At 39.2% G+C, this 18,983-nt stretch overlaps 2 protein-coding genes across 4 annotated transcripts; one reads left to right on the top strand and one right to left on the bottom strand.

Annotated features, from left to right (window-relative positions):
• Positions 1–1,153: 1,153 nt before the first annotated feature.
• On the top strand, positions 1,154–2,621 carry LOC112454190. The gene is made up of 3 exons (XM_025015435.1): positions 1,154–1,266; positions 1,361–1,445; positions 2,303–2,621. The coding sequence occupies exons 1-3, from the start codon at positions 1,157–1,159 to the stop codon at positions 2,495–2,497; spliced, it is 390 nt and encodes a 129-aa protein (XP_024871203.1). The 5' UTR covers positions 1,154–1,156; the 3' UTR covers positions 2,498–2,621.
• Positions 2,622–5,394: 2,773 nt separating this feature from the next.
• Positions 5,395–15,592, bottom strand: LOC112454188 (nucleoprotein TPR-like). Of its 3 annotated transcripts, none has more exons than XM_025015432.1 (9): positions 15,525–15,591; positions 14,799–14,917; positions 14,252–14,495; positions 12,535–12,868; positions 11,855–12,158; positions 10,495–10,869; positions 8,828–10,143; positions 7,829–8,557; positions 5,395–7,719 (listed from the first exon to the last, which is right to left on the bottom strand). In XM_025015432.1, the coding sequence occupies exons 2-9, from the start codon at positions 14,889–14,891 to the stop codon at positions 7,560–7,562; spliced, it is 3,555 nt and encodes a 1,184-aa protein (XP_024871200.1). In that variant the 5' UTR covers positions 14,892–14,917; positions 15,525–15,591; the 3' UTR covers positions 5,395–7,559. The 3 variants fall into 3 exon arrangements, with proteins under 3 accessions (XP_024871200.1, XP_024871202.1, XP_024871201.1); XM_025015433.1 differs by having other exon boundaries at positions 7,626–7,741; positions 15,525–15,592; XM_025015434.1 differs by lacking the exon at positions 10,495–10,869 and having other exon boundaries at positions 15,525–15,592.
• Between the last annotated feature and the right edge of the window lie 3,391 nt (positions 15,593–18,983).

The raw sequence follows: 18,983 nt of genomic DNA on the forward strand, positions 1-18,983 counted from the left end.
ACACGTTGATTTAAAATATTATAGATAATTATGATAACAACTGTATTAAATATTTCTTTTATATTTATGTATCGTAAATTTTTCGTATATTTCAGTGTTATTATATAATATATATAAATTAAAGGAACACTAAATTTTTCTTTAAAAACAGGCAAAATTCAAGCAGCTGTAACTTCGTTAAAAATAAACAAAATTTAAATTTAAAAAAAGGATTTTAAAGCTTGAAATCTCTACTTTCGAAAGGTTACTATTATTTTTTAGTTTCTGTGAGTTTGGTAATTTTTAGAAACATATAGAAAAATATGAGCTGAACAAAATAGAAAATTTTCCTCTCACTTTGTAGGCCTGTCATGTGCGCAAAAAAAATATGTGAAAATTTTTTACTTAATATAACGTGAAAACTTGAAGTTTTCCTTGCAAAATCTTTTTTTAAAAATGTTTCTATGATTTTTTGTTACTGAGTTATCGCGGATTGAATAAGAAATGAGCATTTTGACTTTTATTGCTTATAACTCCCTTAAAAATCATCGTATCGCACGTCAAAAAACAGATTCTTAAAGCTGAAACTTTGCTCTATTGAACATCTATTAGCACGTATACCGTTTAATAGAGCAAAGTTTCAGCTTTAAGAATCTGTTTTTTGACGTGCGATACGATGATTTTTAAGGGAGTTATAAGCAATAAAAATCAAAATGCTCATTTCTTATTCAATCCGCGATAACTCAGTAACAAAAAATCATAGAAACATTTTTAAAAAAAGATTTTGCAAGGAAAACTTCAAGCTTTCACGTTATATTAAGTCAAAAATTTTCACAGATTTTTTTTGTGCACATGACAGGCCTACAAAGTGAGAGGAAAATTTTCTATTTTGTCCAGCTCATAGTTTTCTATATGTTTCTAAAAATTACCAACTCACAGAAACTAAAAAATAATAGTAATAACTTTTCGAAAGTAGAGATTTCAAGCTTTAAAATCCTTTTTTAAATTTAAATTTCGTTCATTTTTAACGAAGTTACAGCTGCTTGAATTTTGCCTATTTTTAAAGAAAAATTTAGTATTCCTTTAATTTTTGTAAAAAGTGTGTGTATATATAAATCTCTTTGTGGTAATTTGCAAAATATAAATATTACCTATTTATGAATATTTTGTCAAAGAAATGACGTTCAAATCTTTAACGAATCTTGGAGGCTTTGGAAAAGCTCCTTGGGACGTACCTGTCGAGCGTTATCACAGTGAGGGAAGTGGCTACCATCACGGATATCGTGGGTACGATAGATCGAACCTTAATGTTCCGTAATATTGGAATTTGTACACATATTTCTCAAAGAGATTTTTTTTTTAATACTCTTCTAAATTTTAGAAGCTCCAAGGGAAAGGGTGGAAATAGCGCTGCATTGAGTGCGTTGACCTTGCTTGCTTTTCTATTTCTCTTAAATGTCATGCAGGTAATTATACGTACACATGTAAGTTTATATCACTATGCATTGTAAACTTTTAAAAAGGTATTCGCTAACGGCTAACGGAAGTACGTTTGCTAAATAAATATTCTCGGATTCGTGACATATTATAACTAAACGCAACTAATAATAAGCTGTAATATATGTTTAATTTATTTTACGTTTAGTTATAATGTCATGAATCCGAGAATATTTATTTAGCAAACGTACGTTCGTTAGCGAATTAAACTTTAGACAGATATTACGTGTGCTTAAAAATCAGCTCCATTTCTGTACAAAGATATATGGTATCATTGAAATTATTATTGTTGCCATTTGTATGAGAATAAGTTTTCTAATTTGCAAAGAAAAATTTTTTTTTTTTTTTTTCCCCATAGAAATTAAAATCGATTGAGTTTGCATGATTTTTCCAGGTTGGACCCGCATGACGTGTCTATTTGATTCCAACGTTTCGTAAACATTTTAATTCGTTTTATCAGAACCCTGCAACCTGATATATTGTATCATTCTTCTTGATAAAATGAATTGAAATGTTTACAAAACGCGAATGGACACGTTATGCGGCTCCAACCCGAAACCAAACCACGATGTATCACACACCGCCTCAAATATCTAATTAAAATCCACTGTAAAAAACGTTACAAAATCTATTGTTGAAAATCAATCGAGTTAACTGAACTGATGAATATTAAGAAAAAATGCACGCAGTTGCATATATACCTATGTATGTACAATGCATATGTAATGTTTGCATTTCTTTACACACACGTAATAGTTCTCTATTCCTCCGATTCCTCTCTAGTTAAAGACTTATTGTTACAATAATTATTCTTGTTGCCTTTTAGCAATCCTTACAAGATAACAACTCGACGCTCGTTCCAACGACCACTACGCTGTTGTTGCGAGACACCGATCAGTTACCAATCGTCTTGGACAATGGAGAGGAAAAAAAGGTCGAAACGAAAGACAACTTCGCACGTATAGCAAGTTCGTATACCTCGGAAGCGATGGCAAAAGATTATACGCGACACAAAGTCTAACCGCATCTGACAACTGGAGATCTGTCTGGCATTTTCTGGAATACTTTTGTTTCTTACATTTTTCTCACGAATATATTTGAAAATATTTATTCTCAGATTTTTCCTGTTTTTAATTTTAAAAATAATACTAGGTTAATAATTTGCACAAATAAACAATAAATATATCAAAATTTATTATCTCGATATTCATAATAGCAATATAAAACATAATCCATACTTTACCTACCTCATTGAGAATTCGTGGATAAGTGTCAGATAACCAATGAACCAACATAATGATGTAAAATAATATAACCATTAATTATAAAACACACACGTAAACAGTTTATTTTAATTTATTTTTTTCGTTTCTGAACATGAGATCGTCAAACGTGTATCATTATCAGAATCATCATCGTTCAAACATGTTTACTTCGTAGCATTTGAAAATGTAATTTCACGCACGCGCGCGTGCGCGCGTGTCCCTATAGTCCTATTTACATAACATTAGAAACATTTAAATATCCAATTTTATTCCATTTTTGTCACACTCTTATACATTGCATAAAAAATAATAATAACGAACAGTCATGTATTGCTAGAATAAACGGACAATGGATGCGCTCTCTCTCTCTCTCTCTCTTTCACACACACACACACACATACACACACACACACACGCAGATACACGCACGCACGCACGCACATACATACGGTTGTTGCACCGACATACAGGTCAGCATGACGGGTTGTCCATTCGTACAGGCGCGCATGGTCGTTCACAGCTGCAATGTGTAGGCTTCGGCACATTATAATCATTCACATATGTATAACGCGTCAAAGTAAATGCAGCTGTGAATGACCTTGTGAGCTTGCACGAATGAGCAACCCGTCATACTGACCTCTGTGTCGCTGCAACACCCGGTACATACTCTGAAAATTCGTTTAGCTAAACATCAAAATCTAAAAGAAAGGAAATTATCTTTTGCACAAAATATTTGGCTGCATCGAAACCAAATTGCGCCGTCTTCACAAGATTGCTTACTACATGCATGGATTTACTCGTCCCCTTTCCTTCGCCGAAGAGAGAAGAATAAAAGGAAAAAGAGACGAGCACATCCGATCAATTCGCCAAGTATTACTTAATCACTTACATCTCTATTAATTAATTCATTTCTCGACTTAACTACTACATGTCCAGGTAGAGGTGAAGAGGAGTATACAGGACGGAGAGGGAAATAAATAATGGAATGGAAGTAGAATGGAAACTCGATTCAATTCAAATACGCGTGATTAATCTCTGCCACGTCGAGCATGCGACTTGACACGCACAGATTACGGAGAAGAAATTACTTTGTAAGAAATTATTTATCAATCGATAGAAAAAGACCTGTTATCTGCTTTTTTTATAACTGTAAATCATATAATAGGATATTTCCTATGAAAATTTTGATAAACCGAGAAAAATACAAAATAGTTTCAAAAGAAGGTAAACTTTTCTTATCGCAGCTTTCGACGAATGCTATTATAATTACAAAGTTGTCAATCTTTCATCGACGCGTCGCTCGGCGTGACAGACAAGCGGCAAACTATTTCTGTTGCTTAAGAATTAATCTTTTCATTTTGAACACGATGCATATAGTTCCTTTTTCTTTTTCTCTTACAACTAGAAGGATAACATCACGAAAAAACCTAACCATTGAGCGAAACTCATTCAAGTCAATATGAAGTATTCAAGTACTTACACGCGTTGACGACATTTATACATATGTATATATGTATTATGTATATGTCATTCGTGAGAGACTAAAAAGGAAAAGAAACAATCGTGCAGAACAAAACGTGCCACTTTGCTCGTAAATGCATACGTGAATTTTGGTTTGACCCCTTGTAAGCTCATTTTCTCGCTACGCATGCAAATGAATTTAATGGCACTGTTTATTAACTTTCGATGCCAAGTGGAATACGATTATCGTTCTTCGATTAGATGGACAATCAGTCAGTCGCCAACTATATATATATCAGACATAAGTATGTGTAGCGTGACCTGATGATCTAATGATCGAAACTATCTAAATTGAATTAATGATTGAATTAAGTTATGGAAATCGATATTGGATATATATATATATATATCCAATTGAATTAATGATTGAATTAAGTTATGGAAATCGATATTGGATATATATATATATATATATCCAATATCGATTTCCATAACTTAATTCAATCATTAATTCAATTGGATATATATATATATATATCCAATATCGATTTCCATAACTTAATTCAATCATTAATTCAATTTAGATAGTTTCGATCATTAGATCATCAGGTCACGCTACACATACTTATGTCTGATTCCGAATAGAGGAAACAAATCATATCTTTTAATCACTATTTTTCCGCTTTTTTCCGAGGAGGCTATATAATCTTTAAATTATATATATTAATATGTATATAACATCTAAAAGTATTTTCCTATCATAAATTATAAATTGATTACTCGCAATTAACGATCGAATGTAAAATACAAAATGGAATTCAAAAAACAACGGTAACTTTTTACAACGCTCTTTGTAGAGCACAGATCTAGTTAATGGAAAATTATTATCCTATCTCTCCACTAATCTATTATTAAGAATAAAAAAAACTTGACAAATTAAATTGAAATTAAAGAATTCAGATTAATTTTTACAAAAACTGGTCGAAAATCGATTAGAACGCGTTTACGCCCTTCCTGTTCTTCGACCGTTGTCGACGACGCTCAAACTCGTCATATTCCAACATTCCCAAAAATATATTTTAAAATTACAATGCACGACTATGACCGGTATTCATAGTCATATTTAAGATCTGACTATGGCCTAGTTTACACCGATCTCTTGATACGCGTATTAAATAGTAAATAACTAGTAAATAAATCTGATTATTGGCTGATTAGTTCAAATATACTGTTTGATACGCGTATCAAGAGATCGGTGTAAACTAGGCCTATGAATACTACTCTATGATATTAGATTAACTTTGCCTGAAGTGTTACTATATTAAAAGCAATACAGACAAATTGTTGAAGGCAAAAACAAATTGTATCTTTTACATTCGTGTCATCCGTATATGTATTAACGAGATAGTTCCGATCCGAGGACGAATATAAAGCAGATACTATTAAAAAGTTAACGCTTTTAATTTCCAGTTTATCACGAATCTTCGAATTGGCCCATTGAGAAATAAGGTTGCTTTTACCTTTTCGCAATTACTTTATAATCCTTTTATAATATTACGTATGCCATTTCCTTTCCATTCTTCTCCTACAAAATTGAACTTGTCGCGAGAAAAGGAGTCAAACCGAGCTGGTCGCGTTGTCAGGCTGATTTTCAAAGCGCGGATGCAACAACTCTCCACAGACACACTCGATTATCTTTGGTACATTTTTTGTCGTTCTTTTTCTTTCTTTTCTTTTTTTTTTAAAGAGGTAGATAATATAGAATTGTCTTTCTCTCTATCGTATGAGAGCTCGACTTATGGAACACGCACACGTAACATGTGCATCTCGTCTCGGCTTCCTGAAATTCCCGACCGAGGGGAGAATAATGACAAAGAATCGCTCCCTTTGAAATTAGCACGTTCGTGCGAATGATGGCTCGCCAAGCCAGATCTAAAAATAAAGATGCAAAAAGATTGTGGCGAGTAGAAAAATCGCTGGCACGTAGGAGCATTTTACAAGATAGTACAGTAGTTGGAAAACGTCGTGCGCGCGTGCGCTGTTTAATTCGTATGCAGTAATAACATATTATTTAAGTAATAGTTTCGATCGCGTGCATTTAGCATGAACGTCGACCAACTTTCGGATAATTATGCAGCATTAATCGCCGTAAATTATAACGCGTACGATATTGGCGATTGGGGACCGTTCGCGAAACCTATACTTATCGGTCATTGTAGACTCGTTTATGTAAATGCTATCGTACAAGTTTGAAAAACAATCGATCAGTAAATGATCGTACCGGTTCAACTCCGGCTCAACATTGAATAAACTTCGTAACTTCGGTAAAAGATCAACGTGCCCACGGAAATATATATGTGTCTATAAATCTATGCTTATCTATATGATATGAAGCTTCGAAAGCTTGCTCGAACACCGCGAGATCTCGCCTCATCGATCGTCGCTGTATATACAATTGATAAAATAATGTGTGTGCGTGCGTGTGTGTGTGTGTGTGTGTGTGTGTGTGTGTGTGTGTGTGTGTGTGTGTGTGTGTGTGTGTGTGTGTGTTCTACACCTTTTATACTTTCTTTCAGAAAGAGAGTGAGATACAAGCGACACCCGAACGTTTCATCGATATTTCGTGGCGGTGCGCGTGTCTCTCGTCAGAGAAAACTAGTGACAAATTTGTAGATATTAGTAGAAACATTAGCGAGCCACCATCCTCGGGGTGCCTCTAGGTCTACCTCTAACAAAGTATCAATGCGCATGCGTGCATGGCATGCGTACGATAAACTCTTAAACTCGTAAAATAAGGATGTAGCTTTTTTCCGAAAGCTCTTAATTTTATACTTGGAAAAAACTTGATACAGTGAAGAGCATTACACGCATTACTCTCCATTTCCTTCTCTTATATTACGATAACGAGGGCGACTACCGTCAAAAGAAAATTACGACAAAAAAAAGAAACAGTTTTCGTGCCAAGTATCATGCGAAAGTAATGTAAATCCGATGCACGTATGCGAAAATGGTCCGATTGGCGTGTGTCATACGGGTAAACAAATGTATAACGCACGAGGATCGAAAGTCATCTCGAAATCCGATTTTTCGAAGACGCGAGCGATGTGCTTTCGGAAGTTTTATCGCGCGCCTACTACGATCTACCGAGAAACGCGCATAGAATCCCTTTAGAAATTGTCTCGTAGGAAAAAAAAATGCGACGAAAACAACGATGGCGCGCGTCTCATTCGGAATCAAATCGCTCTTTGATTCGTATCGGAGGAACTCGGATTCATCTTTCCGTACGAAAAAGAGGGAAATCCAAAGATCCTAAGGCGTGGATGCGCTATACGAGGTGCGCTATTATTAAAATTATTATTATTGGTGCTGAGTCTCGTCGTTTTCCTCCTGCGATACGGTGCTCGACCTGTTGGAACGCACGTCGAGATCCATTGCGAAGGGTTTCGTCGAGTTGCCGAGAAGCACCTGCGTGCTCTGGCCGTCGTCGATGCTCAACGAACACTCCAGCGAGCTGTCACTGAAAGTACAGAAACAGATTTCTACTCGTCACTAGCGCCTTCGCGAATCATCTCGGGCTGGACACGTGGTTAGCTCGCTTTGACAATCGGTCAGCCGATTGGCATTACCTGACGATACTGGCACGGTCGACCGAGCTACCGCCAGTGGCCGGCGCCGTACAATTTTCGCCGTTGCACGGTCGCTCGCCATTGCTGCTGCAAGAGGAGGTTCTGGTACTGGTGCTGGTGGTGGCAGTAGCGGCGACAGCCGCTGCCACCGCCGCTGCCTCTCGCATAGACGCCCGCCTAGACTCCTCATGGCACTCGCACTTGCACTCTTCCGGTTGCACGTAGCTATAACCACCGCTGATAGTCTTTGCAATCTCGTCCTCTGGGCCGCGCGGTATCGTCTGTATCCGTTTCGGTGCCTTTCGCTTCTCCGGTATTTCTTCAAAGTTGATCCAGTTGCTCAGCCGCGCTGCTGTTGCTGTTGTTGCTGCTGCTCCAGCTGCTGCTGCTGCTGCTGCTGCTGCTGCTGCTGCTGCTGCTGCTGATGACGATGATGACGATGATGATGATGCTCTCGGTGGCAGTGGAGGTGGACTAGGTGATTTTCCTTGGTTGGTAGCGCCTTTGCGGCCGCCATCCGGCGGCACCTTGCCCGCAAATTCAGTGAACGTATTCGCTGTACTGGCGTATTGCCGACGTGGGCTCTTCAGCTTGAAACTATCTTCTCGCGGCAGAGATATCTTCATCCGTTCCACGCGCCGCTCGTCCAGCGATGTCTGCATCACAAACTCGTCGAGTAAAGTTGGATTTATCGGCGTCGTTGAGCGTGGTCTCTCGATTGGGATCGTCCTGATAAGAATCACGCATGATATGAATCACACATCATTAATATGACGTAAAAATTAAAACGTGTTAAGGACTTTCTAGAATAAGAACTGTCTTCTACGTACATATAATTTAATTTAATTATAATTTAATATCAATATTTAATTATAAATAATTAAGACTCGATTAAATAATTTATTTTATATTGTACGCTTACACGGTAATATCACATATGTACAATGTATCGTTCGTGATATGTCGAGATTTATAATTTTTCATTTGAAAGAATTTTACCTTACTTCCTGAAGTCGTTGTTTAACCGGTAAAATAGGTATAGCGACGCTCTTCTCCAATGGCAGAGTCGTCGGTACATATGGAAGATCCTCCTCGAAGCTCTCCTCGTAAAAGAGACCCTTTCGCTCGTCCGGTAGTTCCTCAGCCAGCTTCTCGACCTTATTACGAATAAACTCGATCTCCGAATCTTTCTCGGATTCAGAGCTATTGTGATCCAAATCGGATATCACACTGGATGTTTTTACCAGACCTTCCTGTTCTAGCGACTTACTGATCTTGTCATCAAGGAGATCGAGTCTTTTAGTTTCTTGTACAGTTCGAGAAAGCTCTCCCGAGCTTATCTTTTTCTGTTGCATCCCTACATCATCGTTTATCTTCTCGGGTGATTCTGGCTGCTGCTGCTGCTGCTGCTGCTGCTGCTGCTGATTCTCTTTGCTTTTTCTCTTTGGCTTTATTATGTCCAGCTTTTTGCCAGTAGATTCTCTCGACAAACCACTGGACGACGTTCGCAAATCTATCGATTTAACTTCCGATTTAATCTCCAATTTAATATCTGGTTTAACCGTAATCGATGACTTGGGTGGTGGCAGCGCCTCGACTATTTTGTTAGCCTGCGCGCTAATCTTCGAGTCTCTCAACTTGGAACTTTTCAGTATGTGCGAGTCTTTCAACTCGCTTTGCGGTGGCCGGTTATCTCTGCACGAGCTTTTGGATACGGTCTGCGTCGCCGTACGCGTTTCGATCTGCGCTTCAGTCCTAATTTTGGCGATCGACGACGACGGTGTCGGATGGTGCTCGATCGACACCTCTGTGATTATGCTGCCCATATGCGGCCCTTCGGACTCGTACTCGTCCAGTAATTTGGTCGGCGTTTCCAACGGTATCGAGACGCTCTCCGACGGCAAGGCCTCCTCGTAGTTCCTGTCATCGGCATGCAGACTAATGAAGATTGAATCATCCTGACGCGTCCTTTCTTTCTCCGTGTTGAACGTAAACTCCACGTGACCGATACTCTCGAGAGACGGATGTTCGTCCCCACTGGCGACTTCGAGATCACACGAGGCCGCAATTGCTTCATCGTAGCTCTTCTTCCTCTCGCGTTTCTTAAACAAGCTCAGTGTAGACGAAAATACCCCCTTATTCTTCGAGTCCTTCTTCATGATTGAACCTTTGTCTATAGAGACTCTCTCGCGTGATTTTGAACGGCTCCTCAGACTCTCCGTAGTGTCTTTCAATTTCGATGTCAGACTTCGTCGTGGCTTTGTGCTAGGTGACGGTGATTCCGGGCTCAATACGCTGCCGCCGTCGGTTCTAGCCTATTTAAACACAAATATAATATAATTCAGTGACTTGATAATAAAAGATTAAATATTAGATTGGATAGATGGCAGGGTGTCATCGTCCCTCTATCAAAATCTATGTTAAGTAAAGACTCTAAAAGTTTTTAGACAGGCGGTAAAATGTTCTCTGAATAAAAATACGCACTAAAGATGATTATGAATGGTACGTATTTCAATTAATAAGAATTATTTAAAAATTATCTAATATATCTTGCATTTTATTTTTAAAGCAAATACATACAATATAATACATAATCTTTTTCTTTTCCTTCTTTGATTACTAATATAATAAATCGCGAAATATTTTTCAAGATATTATTTATGTACCTTAAACAACGAGGCAAAGCTACTTTTTCTGGATACGGACGACGGACTGGGCGTTCGCGAGCCTTCAAGATCGCGAACTTTTTGATGTCTCGGTAATTTCGGACTTCCGGTGAGGCTACTCGTCGTAGGTGTCGTCTGCACAATCTCCTTAAAGTTTTGAGTCTTCTTTCTTTTGTCGTTGAAATCGAGTGTCACGGGTTTTTGAACTTCCTGGATTTGAACATTTGTTAATTGGTATTGCTGCTGCTGCTGCTGCTGCTGCTGCTGATGTTGATGTTGTTGTTGATGTTGCTGTTGCTGTTGCTGCTTGTGTTGTTGGTGCTGTTGTCGCGGTGCCGATCCTTGTTGTTCGCTCGATTTTTTGATGATCGGTACCTGCCCCCGCACACATATACACACACAATACGAGAGAAGAGCCAATATATTTATTCATTAGTCTCACATTCAAAAATAAATATTTATTTAAATATTTTTATATATACAGGGTGTCTGGTATAATGACCGGACCACTTCTCGAGGGCAGGTTGAGCGGGTTAAACTGAATCAAAAAGTTTTTTACCGTTTTGTAAGTCTCTCACAATAATTAATGAGCGATTACGTAATAAAGATACGCAAATCCGAGTGCGTTCGCGCAATTCGACGAGGAGCAGCTTATTAGCGTTAACGTTGCTACTACGCGCGCGGCGAGGTATTGAGATTTAGAAAGAGCGCTGTGTAAATAACAACGGCTATATATACATAAGCGACATTCGTGCAGAACCATTGTTGTTTATAAAGCGTTCCTCCTAAAAAGAAAGAATTTGTCCTAAAAAAAAAAGAAGAAAAAGAATTTTGTAACACTTTTGCGCTATTATCACGCTATCGTGTCTCATTGTAACGCTATTGATAAAATTTTCGATAAAATCCAGTTGAATAAAATCCCAATAGAATAATATAATCTTATATTTAAAAAATGGCGATTGTGGCGCAGAGAGTTGTGCGCTGCTCTAATGAGCCGAAGATCAAAGTTCAGGTCCGATCAAAATCGTCGGTTTTCGTTCGATTGCCACCTCTTAGAAAAGAGATAACACACCGAGAATATTTTGCCATAAACGTGTGTGTAGTACCCCTTTGTAACAGCCGTCGGAATCGGTGTTAACGTGTAGGTCCCATACTAGCCGATCCAGATATACGTGGGTCAGAGTATTATAGTAAGAGTCACGACGCGGACGCTCGTAATCGAGCAATATGTGACTATTGCATATAAAAAAAAATCTACGTCACGAGACTCGCAGACACCGCCTCGATATTTCTCGATAGAAAATATCAAGCGACTCTTGGAGAAGGAAAAAACAGGATCTTAAAAGACAGAGAGACCAACCTCTATATTAACTTTTTCCAGAAATCTTTTGGTGATTTCCACTTCCCGTTTGAAGATTTCCTTCCGCTCCTCACGACCGCGTCTTCTAGGCTTGTCCAACGGATCCGGCTTCAGATTGCCACCTACCATAGGCACTTTAATACTCTCGGGAATCAATGCCTTCGTGGTATCGGCCTCCCGCTTCAAGAGTATCTTCTCGAGATCATCGGTCTCCGGTTTCGATGGCTCTATTAGATTATCAGCCAGCGTCGGCTTGCTTCCGCAGAACGACGTCTCCAGTAGACACTTGTGAGGACTCGGGGATCTAAAGGAAACCGCAATGCACACATTTTTCGTCAACAAATAGTACATTTTACGCATTTTCCGTGTTGTATATGCTGTATGACTTTCGTTAGCAAAGCCTAATGGTTTCACTTTTCATCAGACAGACCGAGTGAGACGTCAAAGTAAATAATCAGGGATGTAAACTTTGTGTAAGTAATAAATGAGTAACTGGAAACTTGGCGTGCAAGGCAAATAAAGAAATCGATAAAATAAAGATCATAGAGCGGCAACCTCAAACTAGATTTCTAAAAAAAATATGGTGACTCTTCAAGAAGGAAATACATATTACCGCCAGCATCCAGCAAGCATGCAAGATAACGTGTGTATTCACATCTTTAATATTTTGCATTTCTTACCTGGAGGAAGTCACTGACATGACCGAGAGCTTCCCGGAGACGCCGGAGCCTTGACTGCCAACCGACGACAGTCTAGACGTTCTACCGCTAATGTTGAGCAAGCATATCTCCGAGCAGTTACTGTCCTTGCGTTCGCGATCTTGACCCAGCTGCTTGCCACTGTAATCCGATTGGGATCCGTCGGCCTCCTTCCGCTTTCGCCTTTTGGACTCCCGTTTGAGATCTTGCTCATGGACGGGATCCTGTAAATCCAGTTCCTCCGTAGAGGACCTGAGGTCTTGGGCGTCTTCCTTGTAGCCCAGGGTCAGCTTGCAACCGGACGGAGGATCCGCACCTAAAAATTCACAAGATCTCCATTTTTACACCGTTTCGTTCTTGAACAAGCGACGCGTTCCCTTCGAGATAACTTTCCGAGTCTATAATGTAGATTAAATCAGGCGTTTAAAAGGTTACGAAAGGTTTCTCCCTTCTTATATTTGGCTTCTCCGAATGTCCGCACAATCATCTCTAACATTTGAATAATTTGATTGAAATCTACGTCGCGTCCTCTCACGGTTTCTGCAAAATGTGTAAATGTAGCTGTATAATCGTTCAACTAATCGAATCTTCCATCCCCGACGTATGTATGCACATGGTGCGCTGCGAACGCTCGATACTCTTAAAACGTCGGGTTTTCAAGTTCAATTAAAAACTACATCTTTATTGAACTTAGCATTAGACGTGTGTAATATACAATATGATATTATTCCATAGTTTTGATCTATCCCCACGTGTAGAGAAAATGAAGGATTTAATAGGATTAACAGCATCCCAATAAAATGCGTCAAAAGAAATCTATCCCGTACGTATAGTATAGTATATGAAGAGACCGACGTTCTCACTACTTGATACATTTTAATTGTATGTCATGTCACATAGAAAAGACTTTATTTCTTGTATTTTTAATTTGCAGCAATAGTTTGATAACAGCAACCTTTAGTGAGATATCAAGAGGAGAATTAACAGCGACATTTTGATCAAGATTCGAACGTAATAACGAAAGTATTATACAATATACGTAGAAGAGAATAGATAAGAAAATCGTGCCGGCAATGTGATCAAAGAAGGAATTTGATGGGACTTTAATGCGTTTTAATTTCTGCAGCGTGTATATCGTGCGAGAACCCATATAAATAATCGAGATCGGTACCATCGAACAGGCCATTTAGACTCCTGTAAGTGAATCGATCAAGACCTTGACCTAATAAGGGATTCTTTTTCAGAAACTATTCGAAATATGTGCAACCTGTGCACGCAAAGTTCGCTTCTTACGCCGATAGGCTCTCGATTTAATGGCAATGGATGGATTTTCGTCTTAGATATCTACGGGCCATACGGGCCATACCGACCATACGGGTACTCAATTACCGCGTTGCTGCGTTACTATCGTTATTGCATTATGCCATGTTAAATATCGCGACCAAAGAAAAAAATGATTAAATAACAAAAATTTAAAAACAGATTCAAATAACATACATTTATAATGCTCCTTTATTCAGACTGGCTCACTAATTATATACATATTTAGATGTAGACATCGGTCAAATTCATTTCACTCAAAGTTACGTGAATATCGCGTTAGCAAAGTTTTATGTGATGATATAATCGTGTCCGCTGAGCAAAATGTAAAAAAATTGAAACGGAAACAAAACAGGATAATTTACAAGAAAGCAATCACCTGCGAGAAGCTCCCGGTCAGGCGACGAATCCCTGGAATTACTGTCCTCATGGTGCGAAGAACTGCTCGCTCTACTGATATCAATTCGCGGCGTGCTAGGCGTCTTGAGCGAACTACCAGGCGTTGCTGGCGTGGTGACCTCGACGATACCCGGCATTCGCCCTACCGCTACCCCCGTCGTCGCCGTCGCCGTCGCCGCTGCCGTTGCCGCTGCCGCTGCCGCTGCCGCTGCCGCCGATTCTCCCTGCATTCAAATTCGTTTCCTGGTTTGTCGCGGATCGTAGAGCACAGTCACACGGGGTTGATTGGTTGGTTGATGGGCTCAGGTCGAGGGCCGGCTTCTCGTGCAGTGATTCACAGAACTCACGGACGATCGAGAAGATTAATCTCGAGATCGCACACGTACAAACATCGGGATTCAAGTCAAAAGAGGATCTCAGAAAGAGAGAGAGAGAGAGAGAGAGGGAGGGAGGGAGAGAGGGAGGGGGGAGGGAGAGAGAGAAAGAGCCGATTTTTAGATAAACGATGAAGAGGAAATAGGACTCACGTTTTCCACTTCCTCGGATAAGTCTTCGAAAGATGCTATCGGCGCTGGTCCAAGCTTCTTTTGATGGACATTCGGCGGCAATCCTGACGCCATTTTTGAGCGCTCAGACCACGGTAATACTGAAAAAAAAAAAAAAAGAAATCAAACTCATACGATACTTGAAATTTTTCCCGACACGTTAATGGCTTTTACGCGAAACTTTTAACTTTGCGAAAGCGAAATCTTACTTCACGCAATCTTGAGAGCGCGTGAAAGAAGGTATATACACGTGGTCGTATGTATAATCGCCAGCTCGGTTATTACGCTCTCATTCTTGCCGTTGTTATACGACAGTTCTCGAGTATTATGTAATAACACCAACAGGTGTATATCGTGTGACGCTCTTCGCCTGACGATTTTTCGCTTGATAAAGCTCGAGAAACTGTTTTGAAACGGTGCTTATATTAAATAATAAAGGCATTTAAACCGAATAAGTAACATTTACTTTGCCAGTCAATACGTAACTTAATTAAGAAAGGCATTTGTGTTTGCCGTGATTTTTATTAAATAAAATTTGCGACACGTGTTATATACGATATTTATTTCTTCTTGCTTTGCCATTAATAAATATATCTAATATTAATAATCGTGCGTATTATTACTATTACATATTCACTCTATGTAATATTAAAAATTATTTATTAAAGAGAGTTAAAGAGAAACGATATAACATCGTTCTGCACTTACTCTATATAAACTAATTGAAACAGGAGATTCATTTTCACGAGATCTCTTCCACGTCTTCAACGCGCTGGCGTTGCGTTTTAACGTTAAACATTGGCCAAAAATGAGCAAATCCATATTCAGCGTATAAATAATAAAAATTATGTCGCTGTTAGAAAAATCATTTATGCGCGTGCAAGCTGCGTTCGCGAATAATTATAGTTGGTAGCGCTAATTAGAATGTTTAAGCGAGGAATGATTTTACGTATAAAACATGTAGGTATACTATTCCCGATATCGCGCTCTCTAACATATATAATGAACAAGAAAAATAATTCATTCGCGCTCAGTGATTGTTTAAAATTCGGCTCAAACCTCAAACGTTGTCTAACGAATCGTTGTGCGAAATCGCACAACTAGCGAGGCAAGACCGAAGCATGAAAAGTGATGCGATTGTAAAATAAACCGAAATATGAATTAAGGATTAGCCGCGAGTTTAACCGCGCGGCGATCGCATTTTACACAATTTAAGTACATCGCGCCGATATTTTTGCCTTCCGCGGTGTATAATTCTTTACGATACAAAAATACGTAACGAAAATCTAGGGAAACGCGTATCCCAATATAATAATGATATGCTTATCGAGCTACAACGAAGAGAAAAAATAGTAGAAAAATAATTCAGACATTCTTCGATTGATTTCTTTGATGTACGTGATAATAATGAAGAGTTTCCTCTCGCGAACACGCGAATTGATATCTGAGATCCTCTCTCTCCCTCTCTCTCTCTCTCGTACCTCGTACCTTACAGCCAATTGTAACACAAGACTGTGATTTTCATCCAGGTTAAATAAAACACATTTTTCTCTGCCACGTAATGCACGTCCGACTTCGAGATTAACGCGTTATTTGCGCTAGAAAATTTTTCAAATCCGAATAAAGCGATTCGTTTATCTTAAAATTTCAGTCGGGTGAGATGCGAGAAAATATCAAGAATGATTCGAGAGAATTAAACAAGTTTGCTTGGAAACTTGCTATTGTTTTGCAAAATTTTCGCATCTTTATTTCGCACTTTGATTTGTAATTTCTGTATTTATCACAGAGATAAACGGTGCGCAAATTCTGCAAAGCGTAAAGTAATCCTTTTGATCGGAACCACGCAGCCGGCCGAAAAACTCTCGGCAAACACACACAACCTGTCGTCAGAAAAATCGATCGTTACGGCGAGCCGGATATAAGTAAGTATGCTGTCGTGTAATGTGCGTCGTATGATGCGTACGTGTATACGTGCATGATCGCTGGGCGCTGACTGGCTGACTGACTATATAGTTATCTCTAACAATAAGTCAAACCGAGCGCGAAATTTTGCAGCGGCCGCGGTCAAGTGGGCAACAATTAAGATTCATGCGTCGACGCGCGCCGTACCTATTGATACGCGTACAAGTGATAGCAGTTATCACTCGTTTCATCATTTGCCCGCTGCACGTTCCAAGCCCATTCAGGACGTGTCCATTCCGGGGGTTACCGCGCGGTTAAGAGAAGGGAGGAACATGGATCGGTATAGCGATTGAGCCACCATGAAGAATCGGACGATGATACAAATTGTTCGATTATATAATTAATAATAGATACGTGACAGATCGTTCGCGAAAAATCTAGTTGTTATAATATGTGTCATATATATCTCGCGGTATCTCTTGCGGCATCGTTATTTAAAATTAAAAGGTTGAGACTAACAATAAGCCTAAACGTAAGCAACACATTGCTTCCCTATAACCGTTAACGATGAGACTTTCCTTCGATGATCTTTTAAGATTCTAAGCTCGATAACGAAGCGTTGCTCGTAAAAAGAAACATAAATGTATATCTTTCTGCGTATAATAATAAATAAATAATTTGATTTACCGTAGTGTTAAAATTAGTCGGATTTTCATGCACAGTTGAAATCGATCGTCGGGATAAAATTTACGATAGAATGTAGAATGGGTTGTGGTTGAATACGGGAATGCGACGCCGCGCCGCGCCGCGCCGCGATGAATTCACACAGAATTCGTACCTACTAATATATATTATAGATACGTTCACGGATCGGATCGAATGGCATCTTATAATATGTGATTGTAACGTAGCTCTTGTACCTGATGCATCTGGCACGAGTACAGGCGTGTACGTTGTGCAGTCGCTAACAAGGCTCTTCTATTTATAGCACATCGCACCTTCGAAGCGCAAACGCGCGAGTCTACGCATCAAGATTTTCCTTACAATTAGTTCTAAGGACATTCCCGAGAAAGATGTATCTTTGCACACAAGTCACGAGTCACAAAGTGACTTGCAGACTATTGCGCACTATCATTTACTGCAATACGTACCACTTTTCAAGATATTTATGTAGTATGTAGATTGTTACGAAGACTTACGGCCGAGCTTCTCATCGAGCTTCATCTCTCGTTTATGATTTTTATTTCGCAAAGATTGCAGAGATTGCAGAGAAAATATAATACCGATGAAATTTAGTTAGAAATTTAAAGAATAATAATCGTGAATGATAGCCCATAAAAAGCATTCTGTCGTTCTCGATCTATTATTTTTTTTTTTCCGATTTTCCCCGTGTCGCGGTATTGTTTAACCACGTTGGTACAAAAAAATTGCATGTCGATAAATGCAGAAATGAGACCTACGTTCGACAACTTCTTTTTGTTGTATATTAGTATATTGTATAAGCAGGCAAAGATAAAGAAAGAATCTCTCTTATGTAAAGTGTACAGTGTACGTGTATCTGGCGGTGTGGCGGTGATAAAAACGCGGCGCGTGCCATGAGGTTCATCTCTCGGACTGTCATGTCGGTGGCAAACTGGCAAAGACTGACAACAGTGACACGTAGAGTAAGGTTCACGTCGTCGGTAAATGTTACGGTGCTCCTTACGTTACGTTTTTACACGCGATCACTCCTGCCTACGTCGCCGTCGCGTCGCGTCGCGTCGCGCTGATGATCGCGTACAACACGCGTACACAACGCTGCTCGATGTTAGAACACTTTGATGTTAGCGCGACGATATAAGTACATATATCTCTAACAATAAACGAAGAAAGAGAAATACGCGAGCAAGTGCATAAGTATGTGAGCAGCGTACCACGGTGCCACGCGTCGCGTCGCGTCGCGTCGCACGATCTTGCGGGACGTGCTTTTTCATCTCTGTCATTCACATTATGTCCAACGCGTTAAATAATTTTATTCTCCATAAAAATTATGTGCTTTTTCATATACTGTTTTCACATATAGTTTTCATCATATTCAAGCATAACTATTTAATCTTTTGGAGAGAAAGGTAGATGAAACGATAGTGACATCACATCTCGCTGCTCGCTGTCATTCCTAGCTTTGCTCTTTTGCATTTGTAGTAAAAGTAAATAGAAAGATGGGAAGAAAATGCAAAGAAGAGAGAGAGAGAGAGAGAGAGAGAGAGAGAGAGAGAGAGAGAGAGA

Source organism: Temnothorax curvispinosus, unplaced genomic scaffold, assembly GCF_003070985.1.
Source record: "Temnothorax curvispinosus isolate PA1 unplaced genomic scaffold, ASM307098v1 QBEX01004866.1, whole genome shotgun sequence".
Taxonomy (NCBI): Eukaryota; Metazoa; Arthropoda; class Insecta; order Hymenoptera; family Formicidae; genus Temnothorax; species Temnothorax curvispinosus.

What these genes read in the sequence shown, in the direction of transcription:
- LOC112454190 (XM_025015435.1), top strand. Translation starts at nt 1,157, where the DNA reads ATGACGTTCAAATCTTTAACGAATCTTGGAGGCTTTGGAAAAGCTCCT. An exon ending in TACCATCACGGATATCGTGG is followed by an intron (nt 1,267 to 1,360) that starts GTACGATAGATC and finishes TCTAAATTTTAG; the next exon opens with AAGCTCCAAGGGAAAGGGTG. An exon ending in TTCTCTTAAATGTCATGCAG is followed by an intron (nt 1,446 to 2,302) that starts GTAATTATACGT and finishes GTTGCCTTTTAG; the next exon opens with CAATCCTTACAAGATAACAA.
- LOC112454188 (XM_025015432.1), bottom strand. Translation starts at nt 14,891, where the DNA reads ATGGCGTCAGGATTGCCGCCGAATGTCCATCAAAAGAAGCTTGGACCA. An exon ending in ATGTCAGTGACTTCCTCCAG is followed by an intron (nt 12,159 to 12,534) that starts GTAAGAAATGCA and finishes GGTTTCCTTTAG; the next exon opens with ATCCCCGAGTCCTCACAAGT. An exon ending in GACCGTGCCAGTATCGTCAG is followed by an intron (nt 7,720 to 7,828) that starts GTAATGCCAATC and finishes CTGTACTTTCAG; the next exon opens with TGACAGCTCGCTGGAGTGTT.